Consider the following 24,446-nt stretch of genomic DNA (forward strand, 5'->3'; position numbering starts at 1 on the left):
ACTACCTTCTTGATCCTGATTGACTTGGCACTATCACTAAATTTCAACGTATATTCAGAAGGGTGGGAATGAAGAATAGGGACGATCCGATCAGGTTTGTATTGCTATTTGATCACTAAAGTTTATAGTTGAAATGAGCACATTGACTACAGTATTCCACTTTCTGAAGGTTTCCAAAATGTTTTCAGAACTTACATACAAATAGGGAAGTTCGACTGCTTATTTAATAATGTATGTCACGTAATTTAAAGATAAACTTCAGAATGCTTTATTCAGCTGACAACTGTGTGAACATAACAAGTCTATTAAATTCAAATTCATTTTACTCATTTGAAACTGGTACTTAGATAGCTGATACTCTAAGTAATGGACTGAGTCATACAAACTGGTGTGACGGTCCTTAGTGATACAGGCAATATCACAGCTATTTACAGGTATCTGAACTGTGTTGAGGTGCTCACAAGTCGTAATAGGGACAATGAACTGAGCAAGTTCCAATAAATATGTTTCGAGATTTGTGTTTGATCACCAAGTGATTGTGTATAATATCTATTTTCTAGAAACATTGAAAACCTGTACAAATTCATTATTCATATGAAAACTACACGTTATTTACAATGACATTTGAAATAGTAGGTTATGAAAAATACCTCTGTAGAACAGAATGTTCACTTACAACAGAGAAATGGATAAATGCCACGTTCTTACAAAACAATCTGTACTACTCTCTCGGTCAACTCTCTGTTGGAACATTGAGCAACACTGCATTGAAATTTTACTGATTGGAACGACGTGGACTGACAAGTTATATTTTCACAACTCGATGACCATCTACCAGCTTAATTAATCGATTTTGTCCTCCAAACAAATATTGATGAGAGCAGCTCATTACTATCACATATATCACACCAATCACCAAGTTGATTTGGTTCCATATACAATCGAACACATTGTGAGATTGTATTTCTCCAATTCTGTAGACTTGATGATTTATTCGATGCAGTGGTATTGCTGTTCATCTCAGTTGTTGTAGGAATGCTCACAACTGGATACACAGTTTGATAAGAAATTACTGTGACGAGGAAGAACAGATTGACTGACATTGTTCATCTAATTAGTTGTGGAAGTGAAATCGGTTTATATTATGCACAACACAGTAGGTCGAGTAGTTGCATTGCTTATGCCATTTGCATATCGATCATGTGATGTGAAAAATATTTAGTTTGTAGGAAACGATGTGTCAACCGATCACATGCATCACATTCCCTATGCATGAGATATTATCATTACATAATCAGTTAGATTTGATTGCACAATGTTGTGAAGCAATAATATTCAACTCAACACCATCTTCGAATTTCAACATTTTCAAATCGAATGATTAACACTTGTTTAATTTGTGTATGTCAAATCATCTTATCATGATAATGAAATGAGAGCTTGATGCACGGTGACCAACTGTCAGTTTTCAGTGGAATCGAACATGTACACAATCCTGTGATCCAAAGTCGAGATCCCATGGAGTGAGACTTGATAAGGACCAGTGAAATGTTCACATGTATTGACATGACTAATGGATGTGTTGTTGATGCCAGTGTGTTATTATTGTCCTCTTGTCACGAAACATGTTCGAGCATGGTAGATACGATTGGAAGATTCTCTAGACAAACTGAAATTAGGAAGAATGTGATCGAACTGATGCAAAATGCTCATCTGTGTTGTGAATTTAGTATGCCGATTTGATCTTAGAGAATTTGTGGTAATCGATCACATGTGAAGTGAATGAGTGAGGTGTGGAATGACACCTATTTGTTATTTTGCGAAATTCATTGGATTAAACTTGATTGATCTACATATCATTCAATCGATACAAGAATGTGATGTGATGTGCACATTGATTGTATACTGTTGTTATCATACTGATAATGTCACCCAGTATATAATATCGTCTTCGTCAACAACTCAGGTTCATTAACAACACTGACGTTTCTCTCAGTCGATTAGTATCGATGTGATTAGCGCTTCTTAATCAATAGAATAATTCTAATTGACTTCAGATTTCGATGGCTTATCGATTGGATTTGTGAAACAACTTGATTATCGATCACTTATTTATTGTCTACAGGTTTCCTGAAATATCTTAGAATATCTCTTAGAATCCTCTCAATTCAGCTTGTTTCCCTCCTAGTGTTCATTCGACTACGGCCACTCTCCCCTAAACGGTATTGTTTTGGAGATCTAAATATGAATTTATTGGTGTACGAATTGTGTAGCGATATCGCTTACTTGGTGATTGCATTGCAGAAACAAATATGGAAGTTCTACAGATAAGATATCTCTCTATAACCCTGAATAAATAACTCATTTTTCCCCTAATAGATGATAGTAATAATGATAATAATGATAATGAACTGTTTCGAACTGTCGCATATTCTGACACCCATCAATTATGTCATGCATTTTGTTCATGCACATCCAGAACACTTCACCTCGTGCAATTCATTTCAACTAGATAATACTTTACTGAAATAACAAAAGAAATCATACCATTAAAATCATGTCACTCTCAGTGTCAACTTGTAATGCGTTAATCTACACAATTGTTAAAAGTCTTGATATTGTTAATTAAAATGTAATTGTTGATTAGTGATAGCATGATAGCAATACAAGTGTCAAGTAATGATTTCACTTAGTAATAATATCGACATTTTCACTGTCTTTCTCTGATGAACCTGGGTCAAATTCATTAGGTGTTTCGTCCCCAGAATTCCACTCCTGATTCAGTGCATCAACAATATTTTCCCCACTTTCATCAGACATCCTCGTTGACTCTCGTGGTATATTACAAGGTGAATGAACACTGTTTCCAGGCCATGTTAAACACTTCATTATGGATCCAACTGATCGTAGTCCACCTCGACGAATGACTGTAACACATGTATCTGGTTGAACTAGTATATATCGACCACGAAACATCACTTGCCTGTAAACAAGTACACAGTAATAAGAATACACATGTGACTGACTACATGGAAGTTTCAATATTGGTAAAACTGTTTGGAAAACAAACCACTTGAAATTATTTACCCTACATTGAACATCTGCACTGGTTTATCTAAACCCAATTATGGATTACTGTCATATAAATCCATCCAATAATCCCTGTTTTTGTAGAAGCTATATAGTCTCATGCATTTTACTGGCAGTGCGAGACTGTACAAAAGTCTTGTTTGTCTTTCTGAGCTATTCGAATTTGTGTGATCCTCGGTTGTAGTTTCCAACGTTTCAAGTGACCACACGGTGGAGCAAGATATCATCGTAACGAGCAACACTAAACAATTTGGCATTGTTCTTGATCAAATAGTGAAATCAACCATTGTGGGTCTGTTTATATCATTCATGTCAAAAGAATAAGGTGAAGTGTAGGATTTACGTGTGATTGTTTCGTGACGATTATGGGTTTCTAAATAAATAATATATTTGTAATATCTCAATGAGTCGAAATTTAGATTTTTCTGACTTTTCGTGACTTAGTGTAAGTCACTTCTTCAGAGAATAAATAACCTAATTAAAATTAATCCAAGTATAAATAGCACGTTGGAACAATGCAAGAATAATATTGGATCAATCAAAAACAGGTCTGAACAAGTTAATGTCATGTCATTCCGGTCAAGATGATTCATAAGAGATCTGTATGTAAATTTGTGCGTGTGGGTATTGTTCGATAAGGTTTAAAGAATAAGGTTAAATGCGAGTGCATTGTATTAGTTTATGCTACTATATCTAACTAGATCACACGTATTCTTTAATTGGATGTCGATAAAATTAATTCACAGTAACATGATATGACCTATATAAAATAGCATATATAATGCAACTACTCGACCTACTGTGTTGTGCATAATATAAAACCATTTCACTTCTATAACTAAGTAGTTGAACAATGTCAGTCAATCTGTTCTTCCTCGTCACAGTAATTTCTTATCAAACTGTGTATCCAGTTGTGAGCATTCCTACAACAACTGAGATGAACAGCAATACCACTGCATCGAATAAATCATCAAGTCTACTGAATTGGAGAAATACAATCTCACAATGTGTTCGATTGTATATGGAACCAAATCAACTTGGTGATTGGTGTGATATATGTGATAGTAATGAGCTGCTCTCATCAACATTTGTTTGGAGAACCAAATCGATTTGTACAAGTGGAAATACGAATCCATTCAGAAAAACATATTGGTTAATATATGAGTAGGTTTGTCCAATTTGATATGATCCGTTGTGCGGTTTATGTTGTTAATGTGCATCTACGAAGCTTTGTCCACTTATCCGTTAATTCTATTCTCATGAAGTTATGTCACGGAATTCCTTGAAAACCACTAGAATTTAATAGTTATGCTTATAGTTTGTAATTCATGATACAATCACAACCAACTGTCATGATGATTTCCGGTTCTCTATGTGGTACATCTTGTATTAGTATAAAGACAACATACTGTTTGGTGAATTTCCGTAAACTAACAAAATTGAAGATCACCATTCATTTTGTTGTGTAGAATTAAGAATTAGAATTAGTTGACTGGAGACACGAAAATAATTTCATTCAGTGATGATGAAGCGTTGTAGACCAGTCTCTCTCTCTCTGTGTGTGTGTGTGGTACTACATTTCGTCCTTCCAATCAATGTTATCAGTTGATTCACGAAATTCAGTTGGTCGACTTGCTTTAGATATTCCGATTAAATGACGAATGGAAAGAGTGTTTGCTTCGTTTTGAATATCTTCGGATAATAGGTAGGTAATTTGCCTAATTATCTGATGCTTCCATTGTCTCCTACCAACGATCGTCAAATATGAAAATATGAATATAAAATGAGATAAGATCAGTGAGAATATCAGTTAATTTTATACACCTTCGCTGTCCTCGTTGGTAATGTAAACACATATGGTTTTCAGCAGAACAAGTTATGTGTTTATCTGTGATCAAATGATGACTCGCAAATTGTGGTTCAGTTGGTCTACACTTAAGCAGCATCCGTTGAATGAATAAATAATGTGTAGAGTAGTTCTAGAGCAAATACATTCCACAGAACTGTGATACTTTCAGATCTATAAATAAATTGAATTAATTATCATCATGATTAATTTATGATTTTCATATCTACTTTTGCACGATTTTATCCATCTTTGTTTAGACGATCTCATTTCGCAGGACCTTACATACTACTCAGTGCCAGTAAATGTATTGACGATATAAATCAGTATAAACTTTCGGCAACTATGTCAATACTGATCTGTGTAGAGAAACTAACGGCAAAATGGGATGTGTTTGTTTCTTGTCAATATCCAAAACGACCATGGAGGGAATTTTTCCCAGTAAACTGGCACTCTGATTATAAAGTCATATCTAAATCTGGAACGCAATCAGCTGATGAAGCCGAAGTTTCCTCACTGGAAGAAATAGAAAGTTTGTTGGAACTACAGAAGAACAGTGTCAACAATAAATAATTACAAGTACAATCTCTTCGTTTTAATTCCGTTCGTCAAATATTGAGGTGAATGCGGATATCAGTCTAGTATGAGAGAGGAGAGAGAGAGAGAGAGAGAGAGCTGAAAATGATGTTTGTAATTGTTTTGAATCAATGGACGTAATTAGTTTGATCAGAATCACGATGAATATTGACTGATATTTATGACGGATAACAGTTCAATATCTATTGTTTTGTGTCTTTATACACCACTAGTTATCACATAATTTATTCGCAAATGAAATTACTACTTATTCGCTCTTGTACTCTACTAATCCAATGACGTTCGTTCGGTCTGATCAGCCTAGCGTCCTATTAATCCATTGCTCGTCTAGCCCGTCCCTCTGAGTCTACAATGCCAACAACAGCTTCCACTATGCGAATTATTTATTTCAGACATACTGGGTTTATATATCATTCAGACAGACCGCAAAGCACCATAAGTAGGAAATAACATTTATACACAATAAAGCCAGAAAGTGACTGTGAACGTGGGAGACCGAAATCAATAAACTGAGTATAACTTATGAACAGAAAATCATGTATAATAATAATAATAATAATAATAATAATAATAATAATCTGTCGATCAAAACGAAGCTTCTAATAAGTGGAATATAGATATACATAATTTGATCACTGAATAGTTATACCACAGGAGTATATAGATAATATTAGTCCATTAATAGGTCTCAGGAATTACTCGTAATTTAATCTTCGCTAGGATATAACATATTGTTAGTGGTAGATGTTATTGGGAAAAGTGAATGTTAAACACCAAGTGTCAAGAATACGATAATGATGGTGTTCTAAACAATTTAACCTCCTAGTTCACCGACATTAATTAAGCTGGTTGATAATCATCGAGTTGTGAAAATATAACTTGTCAGTCCACGTCGTTCCAATCAGTAAAATTTCAATGCAGTGTTGTTCAATGTTCCAACAGAGAGTTGACCGAGAGAGTAGTACAGATTGTTTTGTAAGAACGTGGCATTTATCCAATTCTCTGTTGTAAGTGAACATTCTGTTCTCCAGAGTTATTTATCATGACCTACTATTTGAAATGTCATTGTAAATAACGTACAGTTATCATATGAATAATGAATTTGTATAGGTACATAATGAATGATTTCCACTCACTGGTCAATGAGAATGACTCTACAAATAATTGATGGTTACTGTGAGAACTCATAGACGTTCAACACATTAACCAAATTTGGTTTTGAGGGAACACATATGCTAGACTGAATTGCAGATTAAAAAGAAATAACTACACTCTTTTATTGATTAGGTATTTCACTTATCTTACCATACTACTTGGTATTGTACAGTAGATTAAATGATTATCAATCAATTTGAAGCCTTCCTCTCTGATTTCTTTGTTGAAATGAACTGCTCATCTTAAATATTGTCGATTTTTCTGAAGTTTCGAACCACTTTATTGTTTGTAGTTGTATCGCCTATCTCATTTGATTGTTTACTCCTTTGAAGTATCCTAATACTCTGTAGAAATTTACTGTAGACAGCTTGTTTATTTCGAATCGATCGATATTGATTCACTCTGCTAACTGCTTACATGCTTCTTAGTCTGTTGAAAAATGAGACATAAGACAGCGAAAACAGGAATTTCAGGACATTTGAATGTTTATTAGTGAATTAGGAAAGGAGTTTTCATGGATAATTCACTTATTACAATCCTTTCATTTGATCACATTATCTGATGTCAAATATAGTTATGTCATCACTTTTATCTTATTCTTAACTTGACTCGTATACAAGTTGAATAGATTGCATAGGTAGTTTACATGGTGAATTGAATTGTTTTCATCTTATACTAATAAGCATTTACCGGTTAGCTTAAAAGTGAGACTTGTGAACTTTGAATATCCACATGAAAGATCGCATGTAGCCAAACATTAATTTAGGTAAACGTTTATTGCTTATATTGCACAAAGTTAGCGGATACACTTCGAAGGATTTTGTTCAAGATAAGAGAAGAAAATGATTAGCTATATGAGTATCATACTAATTGAGTTGTCGATTTTAAATTACGTTTAAATTTGAACAATACTCCGTTGTGCTATCACACTATATAATAGGTATATACTTTGTCCATTAAACTATGCAATGCAATTATATTCGATAGAGTAAATTTCTAGTACCGAGATATAGTAGATATTGTCAGATTTTGTATATAATTTTACTTACAAATTGATTGACTGACTCAATAAATGACTAGCTGACTGATCGTGGATAAACAACTATTGAAAACCAGCAAACATTGCGTAGCTGTTTTTCTTAGTGAATTTTCTATAGAACAATGTGCAATGAACTCGCATAAGGTCAGGGGTTATTCTATGAAGAGCACAGAATCTCAAAGCACAACTGTGATCAAACTGTCTACATTTCACCTCAATTAATGTCCACTCAGACTTTGATTTATAATTACTTATCACTGTCCATAATTATGTTTCCAATAACTGGATGCGAACAGGAGAGAGATTTTGATATGTGAATATTTGGAATTAGCATAGAATAATATTCTCCCATGTAAAATGAAAACCAGATATTTAGAGTGAAAGAGAATTGGTGACACTGAATAAATAGAAATGATCTATGTCAGTCAACGCTGTGATGGTAAATGTTTCTCTGTGATTATGGTTTCAATGATGGATTTCGTGCAACAACTATATCGATGCCTAATTACCACTAACTATTTCGTTATGATACACCAAAATGTGCTTGTGCACATGATGATGTGAGTTATGTGTATATGAAATATTGGAATGTGTATGAGTGATTTTCTGTGGTTGACTCAGTTACATAATACATTGCATGACGTAGTTCTCATGAATGGTGTGTTTTGTTGCTGGTAAGCAATATTAGGCAAATTTGATTGTAATGCATGACCGATGGGGATCAAGAAACAACATTAAAGCCAGCATGCAAATATCCAACTAATAACATCATTCTCCTCTTCACCATCACTTAGTTCAATAAACAAAGTGTGATAGATTTGTTGAGAAGCGTTAGATTAGTGAGATATTGATTCATGTGCCATTGTGGATGCTAGTCGGTTATAAGAGTACTCAATGAATTGGTGGTTGGAGTAATGTTTAAATGTAATGTTCATTAGCAAAATAAACCAATGTGAAGAGATTATTTTGACACATGTGTGAGAGTATTGGTACTCTCAAGAACAAATATTTGAATACTGATGATGATTAGTTTTCATTCAGCTACCTAGTGGTCAACAAAATAGTATAGACCAAATATTTGGAAGGCATTTTGTAGTACATGTTTTGCTGAACAGACCAAACAAAGATCCAAGTCAAAGTGACATGGAGCCTTACGGATAAACTTCTCTATTACATTCAAGATAAAATAAATAACGAGAAATCAGTGAAAGTTATACTACCTTGTAGTTTACTGTATTTTACATAATAAATTACGCATCGATATTTGATATGTTCTGGTTGACTGGAATGCGCCAACTGTTGTCTAGACTCACTGAAATTCAATATTTCCATCGTGACCTCAGCACTACCTTCTTGATCCTGATTGACTTGGCACTATCACTAAATTTCAACGTATATTCAGAAGGGTGGGAATGAAGAATAGGGACGATCCGATCAGGTTTGTATTGCTATTTGATCACTAAAGTTTATAGTTGAAATGAGCACATTGACTACAGTATTCCACTTTCTGAAGGTTTCCAAAATGTTTTCAGAACTTACATACAAATAGGGAAGTTCGACTGCTTATTTAATAATGTATGTCACGTAATTTAAAGATAAACTTCAGAATGCTTTATTCAGCTGACAACTGTGTGAACATAACAAGTCTATTAAATTCAAATTCATTTTACTCATTTGAAACTGGTACTTAGATAGCTGATACTTTAAGTAATGGACTGAGTCATACAAACTGGTGTGACGGTCCTTACTGATACAGGCAATGTCACAGCTATTTACAGGTATCTGAACTGTGTTGAGGTGCTCACAAGTCGTAATAGGGACAATGAACTGAGCAAGTTCCAATAAATATGTTTCGAGATTTGTGTTTGATCACCAAGCTATTTTGTAGATCAATTGAAAACCTGTACAAATTCATTATTCATATGAAAACTACACGTCATTTACAATGACATTTGAAATAGTAGGTTATGAAAAATACCTCTGTAGAACAGAATGTTCACTTACAACAGAGAAATGGATAAATGCCACGTTCTTACAAAACAATCTGTACTACTCTCTCGGTCAGCTGTCTGTTGGAACATTGTGCAACACTGAATTGAAATTTTACTGATCGGAACGACGTGGACTGACAAGTTATATTTTCACAACTCGATGACCATCTACCAGCTTAATTAATCGATTTTGTCCTCCAAACAAATGTTGATGAGAGCAGCTCATTACTATCACATATATCAAACCAATCACCAAGTTGATTTGGTTCCATATACAATCGAACACATTGTGAGATTGTATTTCTCCAATTCAGTAGACTTGATGATTTATTCGATGCAGTGGTATTGCTGTTCATCTCAGTTGTTGTAGGAATGCTCACAACTGGATACACAGTTTGATAAGAAATTACTGTGACGAGGAAGAACAGATTGACTGACATTGTTCATCTAATTAGTTGTGGAAGTGAAATCGGTTTATATTATGCACAACACAGTAGGTCGAGTAGTTGCATTGCTTATGCCATTTGCATATCGATCATGTGATGTGAAAAATATTTAGTTTGTAGGAAACGATGTGTCAACCGATCACATGCATCACATTCCCTATGCATGAGATATTATCATTACATAATCAGTTAGATTTGATTGCACAATGTTGTGAAGCAATAATATTCAACTCTACACCATCTTCGAATTTCAACATTTTCAAATCGAATGATTAACACTTGTTTAATTTGTGTATGTCAAATCATCTTATCATGATAATGAAATGAGAGCTTGATGCACGGTGACCAACTGTCAGTTTTCAGTGGAATCGAACATGTACACAATCCTGTGATCCAAAGTCGAGATCCCATGGAGTGAGACTTGATAAGGACCAGTGAAATGTTCACATGTATTGACATGACTAATGGATGTGTTGTTGATGCCAGTGTGTTATTATTGTCCTCTTGTCACGAAACATGTTCGAGCATGGTAGATACGATTGGAAGATTCTCTAGACAAACTGAAATTAGGAAGAATGTGATCGAACTGATGCAAAATGCTCATCTGTGTTGTGAATTTAGTATGCCGATTTGATCTTAGAGAATTTGTGGTAACCGATCACATGTGAAGTGAATGAGTGAGGTGTGGAATGACACCTATTTGTTATTTTGCGAAATTCATTGGATTAAACTTGATTGATCTACATATCATTCAATCGATACAAGAATGTGATGTGATGTGCACATTGATTGTATACTGTTGTTATCATACTGATAATGTCACCCAGTATATAATATCGTCTTCGTCAACAACTCAGGTTCATTAACAACACTGACGTTTCTCTCAGTCGATTAGTATCGATGTGATTAGCGCTTCTTAATCAATAGAATAATTCTAATTGACTTCAGATTTCGATGGCTTATCGATTGGATTTGTGAAACAACTTGATTATCGATCACTTATTTATTGTCTAGAGGTTTCCTGAAACATCTTAGAATATCTCTTAGAATCCTCTCAATTCAGCTTTTTTCCCTCCTAGTGTTCATTCGACTAAGACCACTCTCCCCTAAACGGTATTGTTTTGGAGATCTAAATATGAATTTATTAGTGTACGAATTGTGTAGTGATATCGCTTACTTGGTGATTGCATTGCTGAAACAAATATGGAAGTTCTACAGATAAGATATCTCTCTATAACCCTGAATAAATAACTCATTTTTCCCCTAATAGATGATAGTAATAATGATAATAATGATAATGAACTGTTTCGAACTGTCGCATACTCTGACACCCATCAATTATGTCATACATTTTGTTCATGCACATCCAGAACACTTCACCTCGTGCAATTCATTTCAACTAGATAATACTTTACTGAAATAACAAAAGAAATCATACCATTGAAATCATGTCACTCTCAGTGTCAACTTGTAATGCGTTAATCTACACAATTGTTAAAAGTCTTGAAATTGTTAATTAAAATGTAATTGTTGATTAGTGATAGCATGATAGCAATACAAGTGTCAAGTAATGATTTCACTTAGTAATAATATCGACATTTTCACTGTCTTTCTCTGATGAACCTGGGTCAAATTCATTAGGTGTTTCGTCCCCAGAATTCCACTCCTGATTCAGTGCATCAACAATATTTTCCCCACTTTCATCAGACATCCTCGTTGACTCTCGTGGTATATTACAAGGTGAATGAACACTGTTTCTAGGCCATGTTAAACACTTCATTATGGATCCAACTGATCGTAGTCCACCTCGACGAATGACTGTAACACATGTATCTGGTTGAACTAGTATATATCGACCACGAAACATCACTTGCCTGTAAACAAGTACACAGTAATAAGAATACACATGTGACTGACTACATGGAAGTTTCAATATTGGTAAAACTGTTTGGAAAACAAACCACTTGAAATTATTTACCTTACATTGAACATCTGCACTGGTTTATCTAAACCCAATTATGGATTACTGTCATATAAATCCATCCAATAATCCCTGTTTTTGTAGAAGCTATATAGTCTCATGCATTTTACTGGCAGTGCGAGACTGTACAAAAGTCTTGTTTGTCTTTCTGAGCTATTCGAATTTGTGTGATCCTCGGTTGTAGTTTCCAACGTTTCAAGTGACCACACGGTGGAGCAAGATATCATCGTAACGAGCAACACTAAACAATTTGGCATTGTTCTTGATCAAATAGTGAAATCAACCATTGTGGGTCTGTTTATATCATTCATGTCAAAAGAATAAGGTGAAGTGTAGGATTTACGTGTGATTGTTTCGTGACGATTATGGGTTTCTAAATAAATAATATATTTGTAATATCTCAATGAGTCGAAATTTAGATTTTTCTGACTTTTCGTGACTTAGTGTAAGTCACTTCTTCAGAGAATAAATAACCTAATTAAAATTAATCCAAGTATAAATAGCACGTTGGAACAATGCAAGAATAATATTGGATCAATCAAAAACAGGTCTGAACAAGTTAATGTCATGTCATTCCGGTCAAGATGATTCATAAGCGATCTGTATGTAAATTTGTGCGTGTGGGTATTGTTCGATAAGATTTAAAGAATAAGGTTAAATGCGAGTGCATTGTATTAGTTTATGCTACTATATCTAACTAGATCACACGTATTCTTTAATTGGATGTCGATAAAATTAATTCACAGTAACATGATATGACCTATATAAAATAGCATATATAATGCAACTACTCGACCTACTGTGTTGTGCATAATATAAACCGATTTCACGTCCATAACTAATTAGATGAACAATGTCAGTCAATCTGTTCTTCCTCGTCACAGTAATTTCTTATCAAACTGTGTATCCAGTTGTGAGCATTCCTACAACAACTGAGATGAACAGCAATACCACTGCATCGAATAAATCATCAAGTCTACTGAATTGGAGAAATACAATCTCACAATGTGTTCGATTGTATATGGAACCAAATCAACTTGGTGATTGGTTTGATATATGTGATAGTAATGAGCTGCTCTCATCAACATTTGTTTGGAGAACCAAATCGATTTGTACAAGTGGAAATACGAATCCATTCAGAAAAACATATTGGTTAATATATGAGTAGGTTTGTCCAATTTGATATGATCCGTTGTGAGGTTTATGTTGTTAATGTGGATCTACGAAGCTTTGTCCACTTATCCGTTAATTCTATTCTCATGAAGTTATGTCACGGAATTCCTTGAAAACCACTAGAATTTAATAGTTATGCTTATAGTTTGTAATTCATGATACAATCACAACCAACTGTCATGATGATTTCCGGTTCTCTATGTGGTACATCTTGTATTAGTATAAAGACAACATACTGTTTGGTGAATTTCCGTAAACTAACAAAATTGAAGATCACCATTCATTTTGTTGTGTAGAATTAAGAATTAGAATTAGTTGACTGGAGACACGAAAATAATTTCATTCAGTGATGATGAAGCGTTGTAGACCAGTCTGTGTGTGTGTGTATGTGTGTGGTGATGCATTTCGTCTTTCCAATCAATGTTATCAGTTGATTCACGAAATTCAGTTGGTCGACTTGCTTTAGATATTCCGATTAAATGACGAATGGAAAGAGTGTTTGCTTCGTTTTGAATATCTTCGGATAATAGGTAGGTAATTTGCCTAATTATCTGATGCTTCCATTGTCTCCTACCAACGATCGTCAAATATGAAAATATGAATATAAAATGAGATAAGATCAGTGAGAATATCAGTTAATTTTATACACCTTCGCTGTCCTCGTTGGTAATGTAAACACATATGGTTTTCAGCAGAACAAGTTATGTGTTTATCTGTGATCAAATGATGACTCGCAAATTGTGGTTCAGTTGATCTACACTTAAGCAGCATCCGTTGAATGAATAAATAATGTGTAGAGTAGTTCTAGAGCAAATACATTCCACAGAACTGTGATACTTTCAGATCTATAAATAAATTGAATTAATTATCATCATGATTAATTTATGATTTTCATATCTACTTTTGCACGATTTTATCCATCTTTGTTTAGACGATCTCATTTCGCAGGACCTTACATACTACTCAGTGCCAGTAAATGTATTGACGATATAAATCAGTATAAACTTTCGGCAACTATGTCAATACTGATCTGTGTAGAGAAACTAACGGCAAAATGGGATGTGTTTGTTTCTTGTCAATATCCAAAACGACCATGGAGGGAATTTTTCCCAGTAAACTGGCACTCTGATTATAAAGTCATATCTAAATCTGGAACGCAATCAGCTGATGAAGCCGAAGTTTCCTCACTGGAAGAAATAGAAAGTTTGTTGGAACTACAGAAGAACAGTGTCAACAATAAATAATTACAAGTACAATCTCTTCGTTTTAATTCCGTTCGTCAAATATTGAGGTGAATGCGGATATCAGTCTAGTATGAGAGAGGAGAGAGAGAGAGAGAGAGAGCTGAAAATGATGTTTGTAATTGTTTTGAATCAATGGACGTAATTAGTTTGATCAGAATCACGATGAATATTGACTGATATTTATGACGGATAACAGTTCAATATCTATTGTTTTGTGTCTTTATACACCACTAGTTATCACATAATTTATTCGCAAATGAAATTACTACTTATTCGCTCTTGTACTCTACTAATCCAATGACGTTCGTTCGGTCTGATCAGCCTAGCGTCCTATTAATCCATTGCTCGTCTAGCCCGTCCCTCTGAGTCTACAATGCCAACAACAGCTTCCACTATGCGAATTATTTATTTCAGTCATACTGGGTTCATATATCATTCAGACAGACCGCAAAGCACCATAAGTAGGAAATAACATTTATACACAATAAAGCCAGAAAGTGACTGTGAACGTGGGAGACCGAAATCAATAAACTGAGTATAACTTATGAACAGAAAATCATGATAATAATAATAATAATAATAATAATAATAATAATAATCTGTCGATCAAAACGAAGCTTCTAATAAGTGGAATATAGATATACATAATTTGATCACTGAATAGTTATACCACAGGAGTATATAGATAATATTAGTCCATTAATAGGTCTCAGGAATTACTCGTAATTTAATCTTCGCTAGGATATAACATATTGTTAGTGGTAGATGTTATTGGGAAAAGTGAATGTTAAACACCAAGTGTCAAGAATACGATAATGATGGTGTTCTAAACAATTTAACCTCCTAGTTCACCGACATTAATTAAGCTGGTTGATAATCATCGAGTTGTGAAAATATAACTTGTCAGTCCACGTCGTTCCAATCAGTAAAATTTCAATGCAGTGTTGCTCAATGTTCCAACAGAGAGTTGACCGAGAGAGTAGTACAGATTGTTTTGTAAGAACGTGGCATTTATCCAATTCTCTGTTGTAAGTGAACATTCTGTTCTCCAGAGTTATTTATCATGACCTACTATTTGAAATGTCATTGTAAATAACGTACAGTTATCATATGAATAATGAATTTGTATAGGTACATAATGAATGATTTCCACTCACTGGTCAATGAGAATGACTCTACAAATAATTGATGGTTACTGTGAGAACTCATAGACGTTCAACACATTAACCAAATTTGGTTTTGAGGGAACACATATGCTAGACTGAATTGCAGATTAAAAAGAAATAACTACACTCTTTTATTGATTAGGTATTTCACTTATCTTACCATACTACTTGGTATTGTACAGTAGATTAAATGATTATCAATCAATTTGAAGCCTTCCTCTCTGATTTCTTTGTTGAAATGAACTGCTCATCTTAAATATTGTCGATTTTTCTGAAGTTTCGAACCACTTTATTGTTTGTAGTTGTATCGCCTATCTCATTTGATTGTTTACTCCCTTTGAAGTATCCTAATACTCTGTAGAAATTTACTGTAGACAGCTTGTTTATTTCGAATCGATGGATACTGATTCACTCTGCTAACTGCTTACATGCTTCTTAGTCTGTTGAAAAAATGAGACATAAGACAGGGAAAACAGGAATTTCAGGACACTTGAATGTTTATTAGTGAATTAGGAAAGGAGTTTTCATGGATAATTCACTTATTACAATCCTTTCATTTGATCACATTATCTGATGTCAAATATAGTTATGTCATCACTTTTATCTTATTCTTAACTTGACTCGTATACAAGTTGAATAGATTGCATAGGTAGTTTACATGGTGAATTGAATTGTTTTCATCTTATACTAATAAGCATTTACCGGTTAGCTTAAAAGTGAGACTTGTGAACTTTGAATATCCACATGAAAGATCGCATGTAGCCAAACATTAATTTAGGTAAACGTTTATTGCTTATATTGCACAAAGTTAGCGGATACACTTCGAAGGATTTTGTTCAAGATAAGAGAAGAAAATGATTAACGATATGAGTATCATACTAATTGAGTTGTCGATTTTAAATTACGTTTAAATTTGAACAATACTCCGTTGTGCTATCACACTATATAATAGGTATATACTTTGTCCATTAAACTATGCAATGCAATTATATTCGATAGAGTAAATTTCTAGTACCGAGATATAGTAGATATTGTCAGATTTTGTATATAATTTTACTTACAAATTGATTGACTGACTCAATAAATGACTAGCTGACTGATCGTGGATAAACAACTATTGAAAACCAGCAAACATTGCGTAGCTGTTTTTCTTAGTGAATTTTCTATAGAACAATGTGCAATGAACTCGCATAAGGTCAGGGGTTATTCTATGAAGAGCACAGAATCTCAAAGCACAACTGTGATCAAACTGTCTACATTTCACCTCAATTAATGTCCACTCAGACTTTGATTTATAATTACTTATCACTGTCCATAATTATGTTTCCAATAACTGGATGCGAACAGGAGAGAGATTTTGATATGTGAATATTTGGAATTAGCATAGAATAATATTCTCCCATGTAAAATGAAAACCAGATATTTAGAGTGAAAGAGAATTGGTGACACTGAATAAATAGAAATGATCTATGTCAGTCAACGCTGTGATGGTAAATGTTTCTCTGTGATTGTGGTTTCAATGATGGATTTCGTGCAACAACTATATCGATGCCTAATTACCACTAACTATTTCGTTATGATACACCAAAATGTGCTTGTGCACATGATGATGTGAGTTATGTGTATATGAAATATTGGAATGTGTATGAGTGATTTTCTGTGGTTGACTCAGTTACATAATACATTGCATGACGTAGTTCTCATGAATGGTGTGTTTTGTTGCTGGTAAGCAATATTAGGCAAATTTGATTGTAATGCATGACCGATGGGGATCAAGAAACAACATTAAAGCCAGCATGCAAATATCCAACTAATAACATCATTCTCCTCTTCACCATCACTTAGTTCAATAAACAAAGTGTGATAGATTTGTTGAGAAGCGTTAGATTAGTGAGATATTGATTCATGTGCCATTGTGGATGCTAGTCGGTTATAAGAGTACTCAATGAATTGGTGGTTGGAGTAATGTTTAAATGTAATGTTCATTAGCAAAATAAACCAATGTGAAGAGATTATTTTGACACATGTGTGAGAGTATTGGTACTCTCAAGAACAAATATTTGAATACTGATGATGATTAGTTTTCATTCAGCTACCTAGTGGTCAACAAAATAGTATAGACCAAATATTTGGAAGGCATTTTGTAGTACATGTTTTGCTGAACAGACCAAACAAAGATCCAAGTCAAAGTGACATGGAGCCTTACGGATAAACTTCTCTATTACATTCAAGATAAAATAAATAACGAGAAATCAGTGAAAGTTATACTACCTTGTAGTTTACTGTATTTTACATAATAAATTACGCATCGATATTTGATATGTTCTGGTTGACTGGAATGCGCCAACTGTTGTCTAGACTCACTGAAATTCAATATTTCCATCGTGACCTCAGCACTACCTTCTTGATCCTGATTGACTTGGCACTATCACTAAATTTCAACGTATATTCAGAAGGGTGGGAATGAAGAATAGGGACGATCCGATCAGGTTTGTATTGCTATTTGATCACTAAAGTTTATAGTTGAAATGAGCACATTGACTACAGTATTCCACTTTCTGAAGGTTTCCAAAATGTTTTCAGAACTTACATACAAATAGGGAAGTTCGACTGCTTATTTAATAATGTATGTCACGTAATTTAAAGATAAACTTCAGAATGCTTTATTCAGCTGACAACTGTGTGAACATAACAAGTCTATTAAATTCAAATTCATTTTACTCATTTGAAACTGGTACTTAGATAGCTGATACTTTAAGTAATGGACTGAGTCATACAAACTGGTGTGACGGTCCTTACTGATACAGGCAATGTCACAGCTATTTACAGGTATCTGAACTGTGTTGAGGTGCTCACAAGTCGTAATAGGGACAATGAACTGAGCAAGTTCCAATAAATATGTTTCGAGATTTGTATTTTATCACCAAGTGATGGTGTATAATAGCTATTTTGTAGATCAATTGAAAACCTGTAAAAATTCATTATTCACATAAAAACTACACGTCATTTACAATGACATTTGAAATAGTAGGTTATGAAAAATACCTCTGTAGAACAGAATGTTCACTTACAACAGAGAATTGGATAAATGCCACGTTCTTACAAAACAATCTGTACTACTCTCTCGGTCAACTCTCTGTTGGAACATTGAGCAACACTGCATTGAAATTTTACTGATCGGAACGACGTGGACTGACAAGTTATATTTTCACAACTCGATGACCATCTACCAGCTTAATTAATCGATTTTGTCCTCCAAACAAATATTGATGAGAGCAGCTCATTACTATCACATATATCAAACCAATCACCAAGTTGATTTGGTTCCATATACAATCGAACACATTGTGAGATTGTATTTCTCCAATTCAGTAGACTTGATGATTTATTCGATGCAGTGGTATTGCTGTTCATCTCAGTTGTTGTAGGAATGCTCACAACTGGATACACAGTTTGATAAGAAATTACTGTGACGAGGAAGAACAGATTGACTGACATTGTTCATCTAATTAGTTGTGGACGTGAAATCGGTTTATATTATCCACAACACAGTAGGTCGAGTAGTTGCATTGCTTATGCCATTTGCATATCGATCATGTGATGTGAAAAATATTTAGTTTGTAGGAAACGATGTGTCAACCGATCACATGCATCACATTCCCTATGCATGAGATATTATCATTACATAATCAGTTAGATTTGATTGCACAATGTTGTGAAGCAATAATATTCAACTCTACACCATCTTCGAATTTCAACATTTTCAAATCGAATGATTAACACTTGTTTAATTTGTGTATGTCAAATCATCTTATCATGATAATGAAATGAGAGCTTGATGCACGGTGACCAACTGTCAGTTTTCAGTGGAATCGAACATGTACACAATCCTGTGATCCAAAGTCGAGATCCCATGGAGTGAGACTTGATAAGGACCAGTGAAATGTTCACATGTATTGACATGACTAATGGATGTGTTGTTGATGCCAGTGTGTTATTATTGTCCTCTTGTCACGAAACATGTTCGAGCATGGTAGATACGATTGGAAGATTCTCTAGACAAACTGAAATTAGGAAGAATGTGATCGAACTGATGCAAAATGCTCATCTGTGTTGTGAATTTAGTATGCCGATTTGATCTTAGAGAATTTGTGGTAACCGATCACATGTGAAGTGAATGAGTGAGGTGTGGAATGACACCTATTTGTTATTTTGCGAAATTCATTGGATTAAACTTGATTGATCTACATATCATTCAATCGATACAAGAATGTGATGTGATGTGCACATTGATTGTATACTGTTGTTATCATACTGATAATGTCACCCAGTATATAATATCGTCTTCGTCAACAACTCAGGTTCATTAACAACACTGACGTTTCTCTCAGTCGATTAGTATCGATGTGATTAGCGCTTCTTAATCAATAGAATAATTCTAATTGACTTCAGATTTCGATGGCTTATCGATTGGATTTGTGAAACAACTTGATTATCGATCACTTATTTATTGTCTAGAGGTTTCCTGAAACATCTTAGAATATCTCTTAGAATCCTCTCAATTCAGCTTTTTTCCCTCCTAGTGTTCATTCGACTACGACCACTCTCCCTAAACGGTATTGTTTTGGAGATCTAAATATGAATTTATTGGTGTACGAATTGTGTAGTGATATCGCTTACTTGGTGATTGCATTGCTGAAACAAATATGGAAGTTCTACAGATAAGATATCTCTCTATAACCCTGAATAAATAACTCATTTTTCCCCTAATAGATGATAGTAATAATGATAATAATGATAATGAACTGTTTCGAACTGTCGCATACTCTGACACCCATCAATTATGTCATACATTTTGTTCATGCACATCCAGAACACTTCACCTCGTGCAATTCATTTCAACTAGATAATACTTTACTGAAATAACAAAAGAAATCATACCATTGAAATCATGTCACTCTCAGTGTCAACTTGTAATGCGTTAATCTACACAATTGTTAAAAGTCTTGAAATTGTTAATTAAAATGTAATTGTTGATTAGTGATAGCATGATAGCAATACAAGTGTCAAGTAATGATTTCACTTAGTAATAATATCGACATTTTCACTGTCTTTCTCTGATGAACCTGGGTCAAATTCATTAGGTGTTTCGTCCCCAGAATTCCACTCCTGATTCAGTGCATCAACAATATTTTCCCCACTTTCATCAGACATCCTCGTTGACTCTCGTGGTATATTACAAGGTGAATGAACACTGTTTCTAGGCCATGTTAAACACTTCATTATGGATCCAACTGATCGTAGTCCACCTCGACGAATGACTGTAACACATGTATCTGGTTGAACTAGTATATATCGACCACGAAACATCACTTGCCTGTAAACAAGTACACAGTAATAAGAATACACATGTGACTGACTACATGGAAGTTTCAATATTGGTAAAACTGTTTGGAAAACAAACCACTTGAAATTATTTACCTTACATTGAACATCTGCACTGGTTTATCTAAACCCAATTATGGATTACTGTCATATAAATCCATCCAATAATCCCTGTTTTTGTAGAAGCTATATAGTCTCATGCATTTTACTGGCAGTGCGAGACTGTACAAAAGTCTTGTTTGTCTTTCTGAGCTATTCGAATTTGTGTGATCCTCGGTTGTAGTTTCCAACGTTTCAAGTGACCACACGGTGGAGCAAGATATCATCGTAACGAGCAACACTAAACAATTTGGCATTGTTCTTGATCAAATAGTGAAATCAACCATTGTGGGTCTGTTTATATCATTCATGTCAAAAGAATAAGGTGAAGTGTAGGATTTACGTGTGATTGTTTCGTGACGATTATGGGTTTCTAAATAAATAATATATTTGTAATATCTCAATGAGTCGAAATTTAGATTTTTCTGACTTTTCGTGACTTAGTGTAAGTCACTTCTTCAGAGAATAAATAACCTAATTAAAATTAATCCAAGTATAAATAGCACGTTGGAACAATGCAAGAATAATATTGGATCAATCAAAAACAGGTCTGAACAAGTTAATGTCATGTCATTCCGGTCAAGATGATTCATAAGCGATCTGTATGTAAATTTGTGCGTGTGGGTATTGTTCGATAAGATTTAAAGAATAAGGTTAAATGCGAGTGCATTGTATTAGTTTATGCTACTATATCTAACTAGATCACACGTATTCTTTAATTGGATGTCGATAAAATTAATTCACAGTAACATGATATGACCTATATAAAATAGCATATATAATGCAACTACTCGACCTACTGTGTTGTGCATAATATAAACCGATTTCACGTCCATAACTAATTAGATGAACAATGTCAGTCAATCTGTTCTTCCTCGTCACAGTAATTTCTTATCAAACTGTGTATCCAGTTGTGAGCATTCCTACAACAACTGAGATGAACAGCAATACCACTGCATCGAATAAATCATCAAGTCTACTGAATTGGAGAAATACAATCTCACAATGTGTTCGATTGTATATGGAACCAAATCAACTTGGTGATTGGTTTGATATATGTGATAGTAATGAGCTGCTCTCATCAACATTTGTTTGGAGAACCAAATCGATTTGTACAAGTGGAAATACGAATCCATTCAGAAAAACATATTGGTTAATATATGAGTAGGTTTGTCCAATTTGATATGATCCGTTGTGAGGTTTATGTTGTTAATGTGGATCTACGAAGCTTTGTCCACTTATCCGTTAATTCTATTCTCATGAAGTTATGTCACGGAATTCCTTGAAAACCACTAGAATTTAATAGTTATGCTTATAGTTTGTAATTCATGATACAATCACAACCAACTGTCATGATGATTTCCGGTTCTCTATGTGGTACATCTTGTATTAGTATAAAGACAACATACTGTTTGGTGAATTTCCGTAAACTAACAAAATTGAAGATCACCATTCATTTTGTTGTGTAGAATTAAGAATTAGAATTAGTTGACTGGAGACACGAAAATAATTTCATTCAGTGATGATGAAGCGTTGTAGACCAGTCTGTGTGTGTGTGTATGTGTGTGGTGATGCATTTCGTCTTTCCAATCAATGTTATCAGTTGATTCACGAAATTCAGTTGGTCGACTTGCTTTAGATATTCCGATTAAATGACGAATGGAAAGAGTGTTTGCTTCGTTTTGAATATCTTCGGATAATAGGTAGGTAATTTGCCTAATTATCTGATGCTTCCATTGTCTCCTACCAACGATCGTCAAATATGAAAATATGAATATAAAATGAGATAAGATCAGTGAGAATATCAGTTAATTTTATACACCTTCGCTGTCCTCGTTGGTAATGTAAACACATATGGTTTTCAGCAGAACAAGTTATGTGTTTATCTGTGATCAAATGATGACTCGCAAATTGTGGTTCAGTTGATCTACACTTAAGCAGCATCCGTTGAATGAATAAATAATGTGTAGAGTAGTTCTAGAGCAAATACATTCCACAGAACTGTGATACTTTCAGATCTATAAATAAATTGAATTAATTATCATCATGATTAATTTATGATTTTCATATCTACTTTTGCACGATTTTATCCATCTTTGTTTAGACGATCTCATTTCGCAGGACCTTACATACTACTCAGTGCCAGTAAATGTATTGACGATATAAATCAGTATAAACTTTCGGCAACTATGTCAATACTGATCTGTGTAGAGAAACTAACGGCAAAATGGGATGTGTTTGTTTCTTGTCAATATCCAAAACGACCATGGAGGGAATTTTTCCCAGTAAACTGGCACTCTGATTATAAAGTCATATCTAAATCTGGAACGCAATCAGCTGATGGAGCCGAAGTTTCCTCACTGGAAGAAATAGAAAGTTTGTTGGAACTACAGAAGAACAGTGTCAACAATAAATAATTACAAGTACAATCTCTTCGTTTTAATTCCGTTCGTCAAATATTGAGGTGAATGCGGATATCAGTCTAGTATGAGAGAGAGAGAGAGAGAGAGAGAGAGAGCTGAAAATGATGTTTGTAATTGTTTTGAATCAATGGACGTAATTAGTTTGATCAGAATCACGATGAATATTGACTGATATTTATGACGGATAACAGTTCAATATCTATTGTTTTGTGTCTTTATACACCACTAGTTATCACATAATTTATTCGCAAATGAAATTACTACTTATTCGCTCTTGTACTCTACTAATCCAATGACGTTCGTTCGGTCTGATCAGCCTAGCGTCCTATTAATCCATTGCTCGTCTAGCCCGTCCCTCTGAGTCTACAATGCCAACAACAGCTTCCACTATGCGAATTATTTATTTCAGTCATACTGGGTTCATATATCATTCAGACAGACCGCAAAGCACCATAAGTAGGAAATAACATTTATACACAATAAAGCCAGAAAGTGACTGTGAACGTGGGAGACCGAAATCAATAAACTGAGTATAACTTATGAACAGAAAATCATGTTATAATAATAATAATAATAATAATAATAATAATAATAATCTGTCGATCAAAACGAAGCTTCTAATAAGTGGAATATAGATATACATAATTTGATCACTGAATAGTTATACCACAGGAGTATATAGATAATATTAGTCCATTAATAGGTCTCAGGAATTACTCGTAATTTAATCTTCGCTAGGATATAACATATTGTTAGTGGTAGATGTTATTGGGAAAAGTGAATGTTAAACACCAAGTGTCAAGAATACGAT

At 34.1% G+C, this 24,446-nt stretch overlaps 2 protein-coding genes across 2 annotated transcripts; both read left to right on the plus strand.

The window, feature by feature from the left end:
• Positions 1-12,951: 12,951 nt before the first annotated feature.
• MS3_00002518 (uncharacterized protein) lies at positions 12,952-14,574 on the plus strand. Its single transcript, XM_051210115.1, has one exon. It carries the CDS (start codon positions 14,203-14,205, stop codon positions 14,560-14,562), a length of 360 nt encoding a protein of 119 aa, XP_051064088.1. The 5' UTR covers positions 12,952-14,202; the 3' UTR covers positions 14,563-14,574.
• Positions 14,575-22,018: 7,444 nt separating this feature from the next.
• MS3_00002519 (uncharacterized protein) lies at positions 22,019-24,244 on the plus strand. The gene has a single exon (XM_051210116.1). It carries the CDS (start codon positions 23,270-23,272, stop codon positions 23,627-23,629), a length of 360 nt encoding a protein of 119 aa, XP_051064089.1. The 5' UTR covers positions 22,019-23,269; the 3' UTR covers positions 23,630-24,244.
• The last annotated feature ends 202 nt before the right edge of the window (positions 24,245-24,446 follow it).

Source organism: Schistosoma haematobium (assembly GCF_000699445.3).
Source record: "Schistosoma haematobium chromosome Unknown HiC_scaffold_194, whole genome shotgun sequence".
Lineage (NCBI taxonomy): Eukaryota > Metazoa > Platyhelminthes > Trematoda > Strigeidida > Schistosomatidae > Schistosoma > Schistosoma haematobium.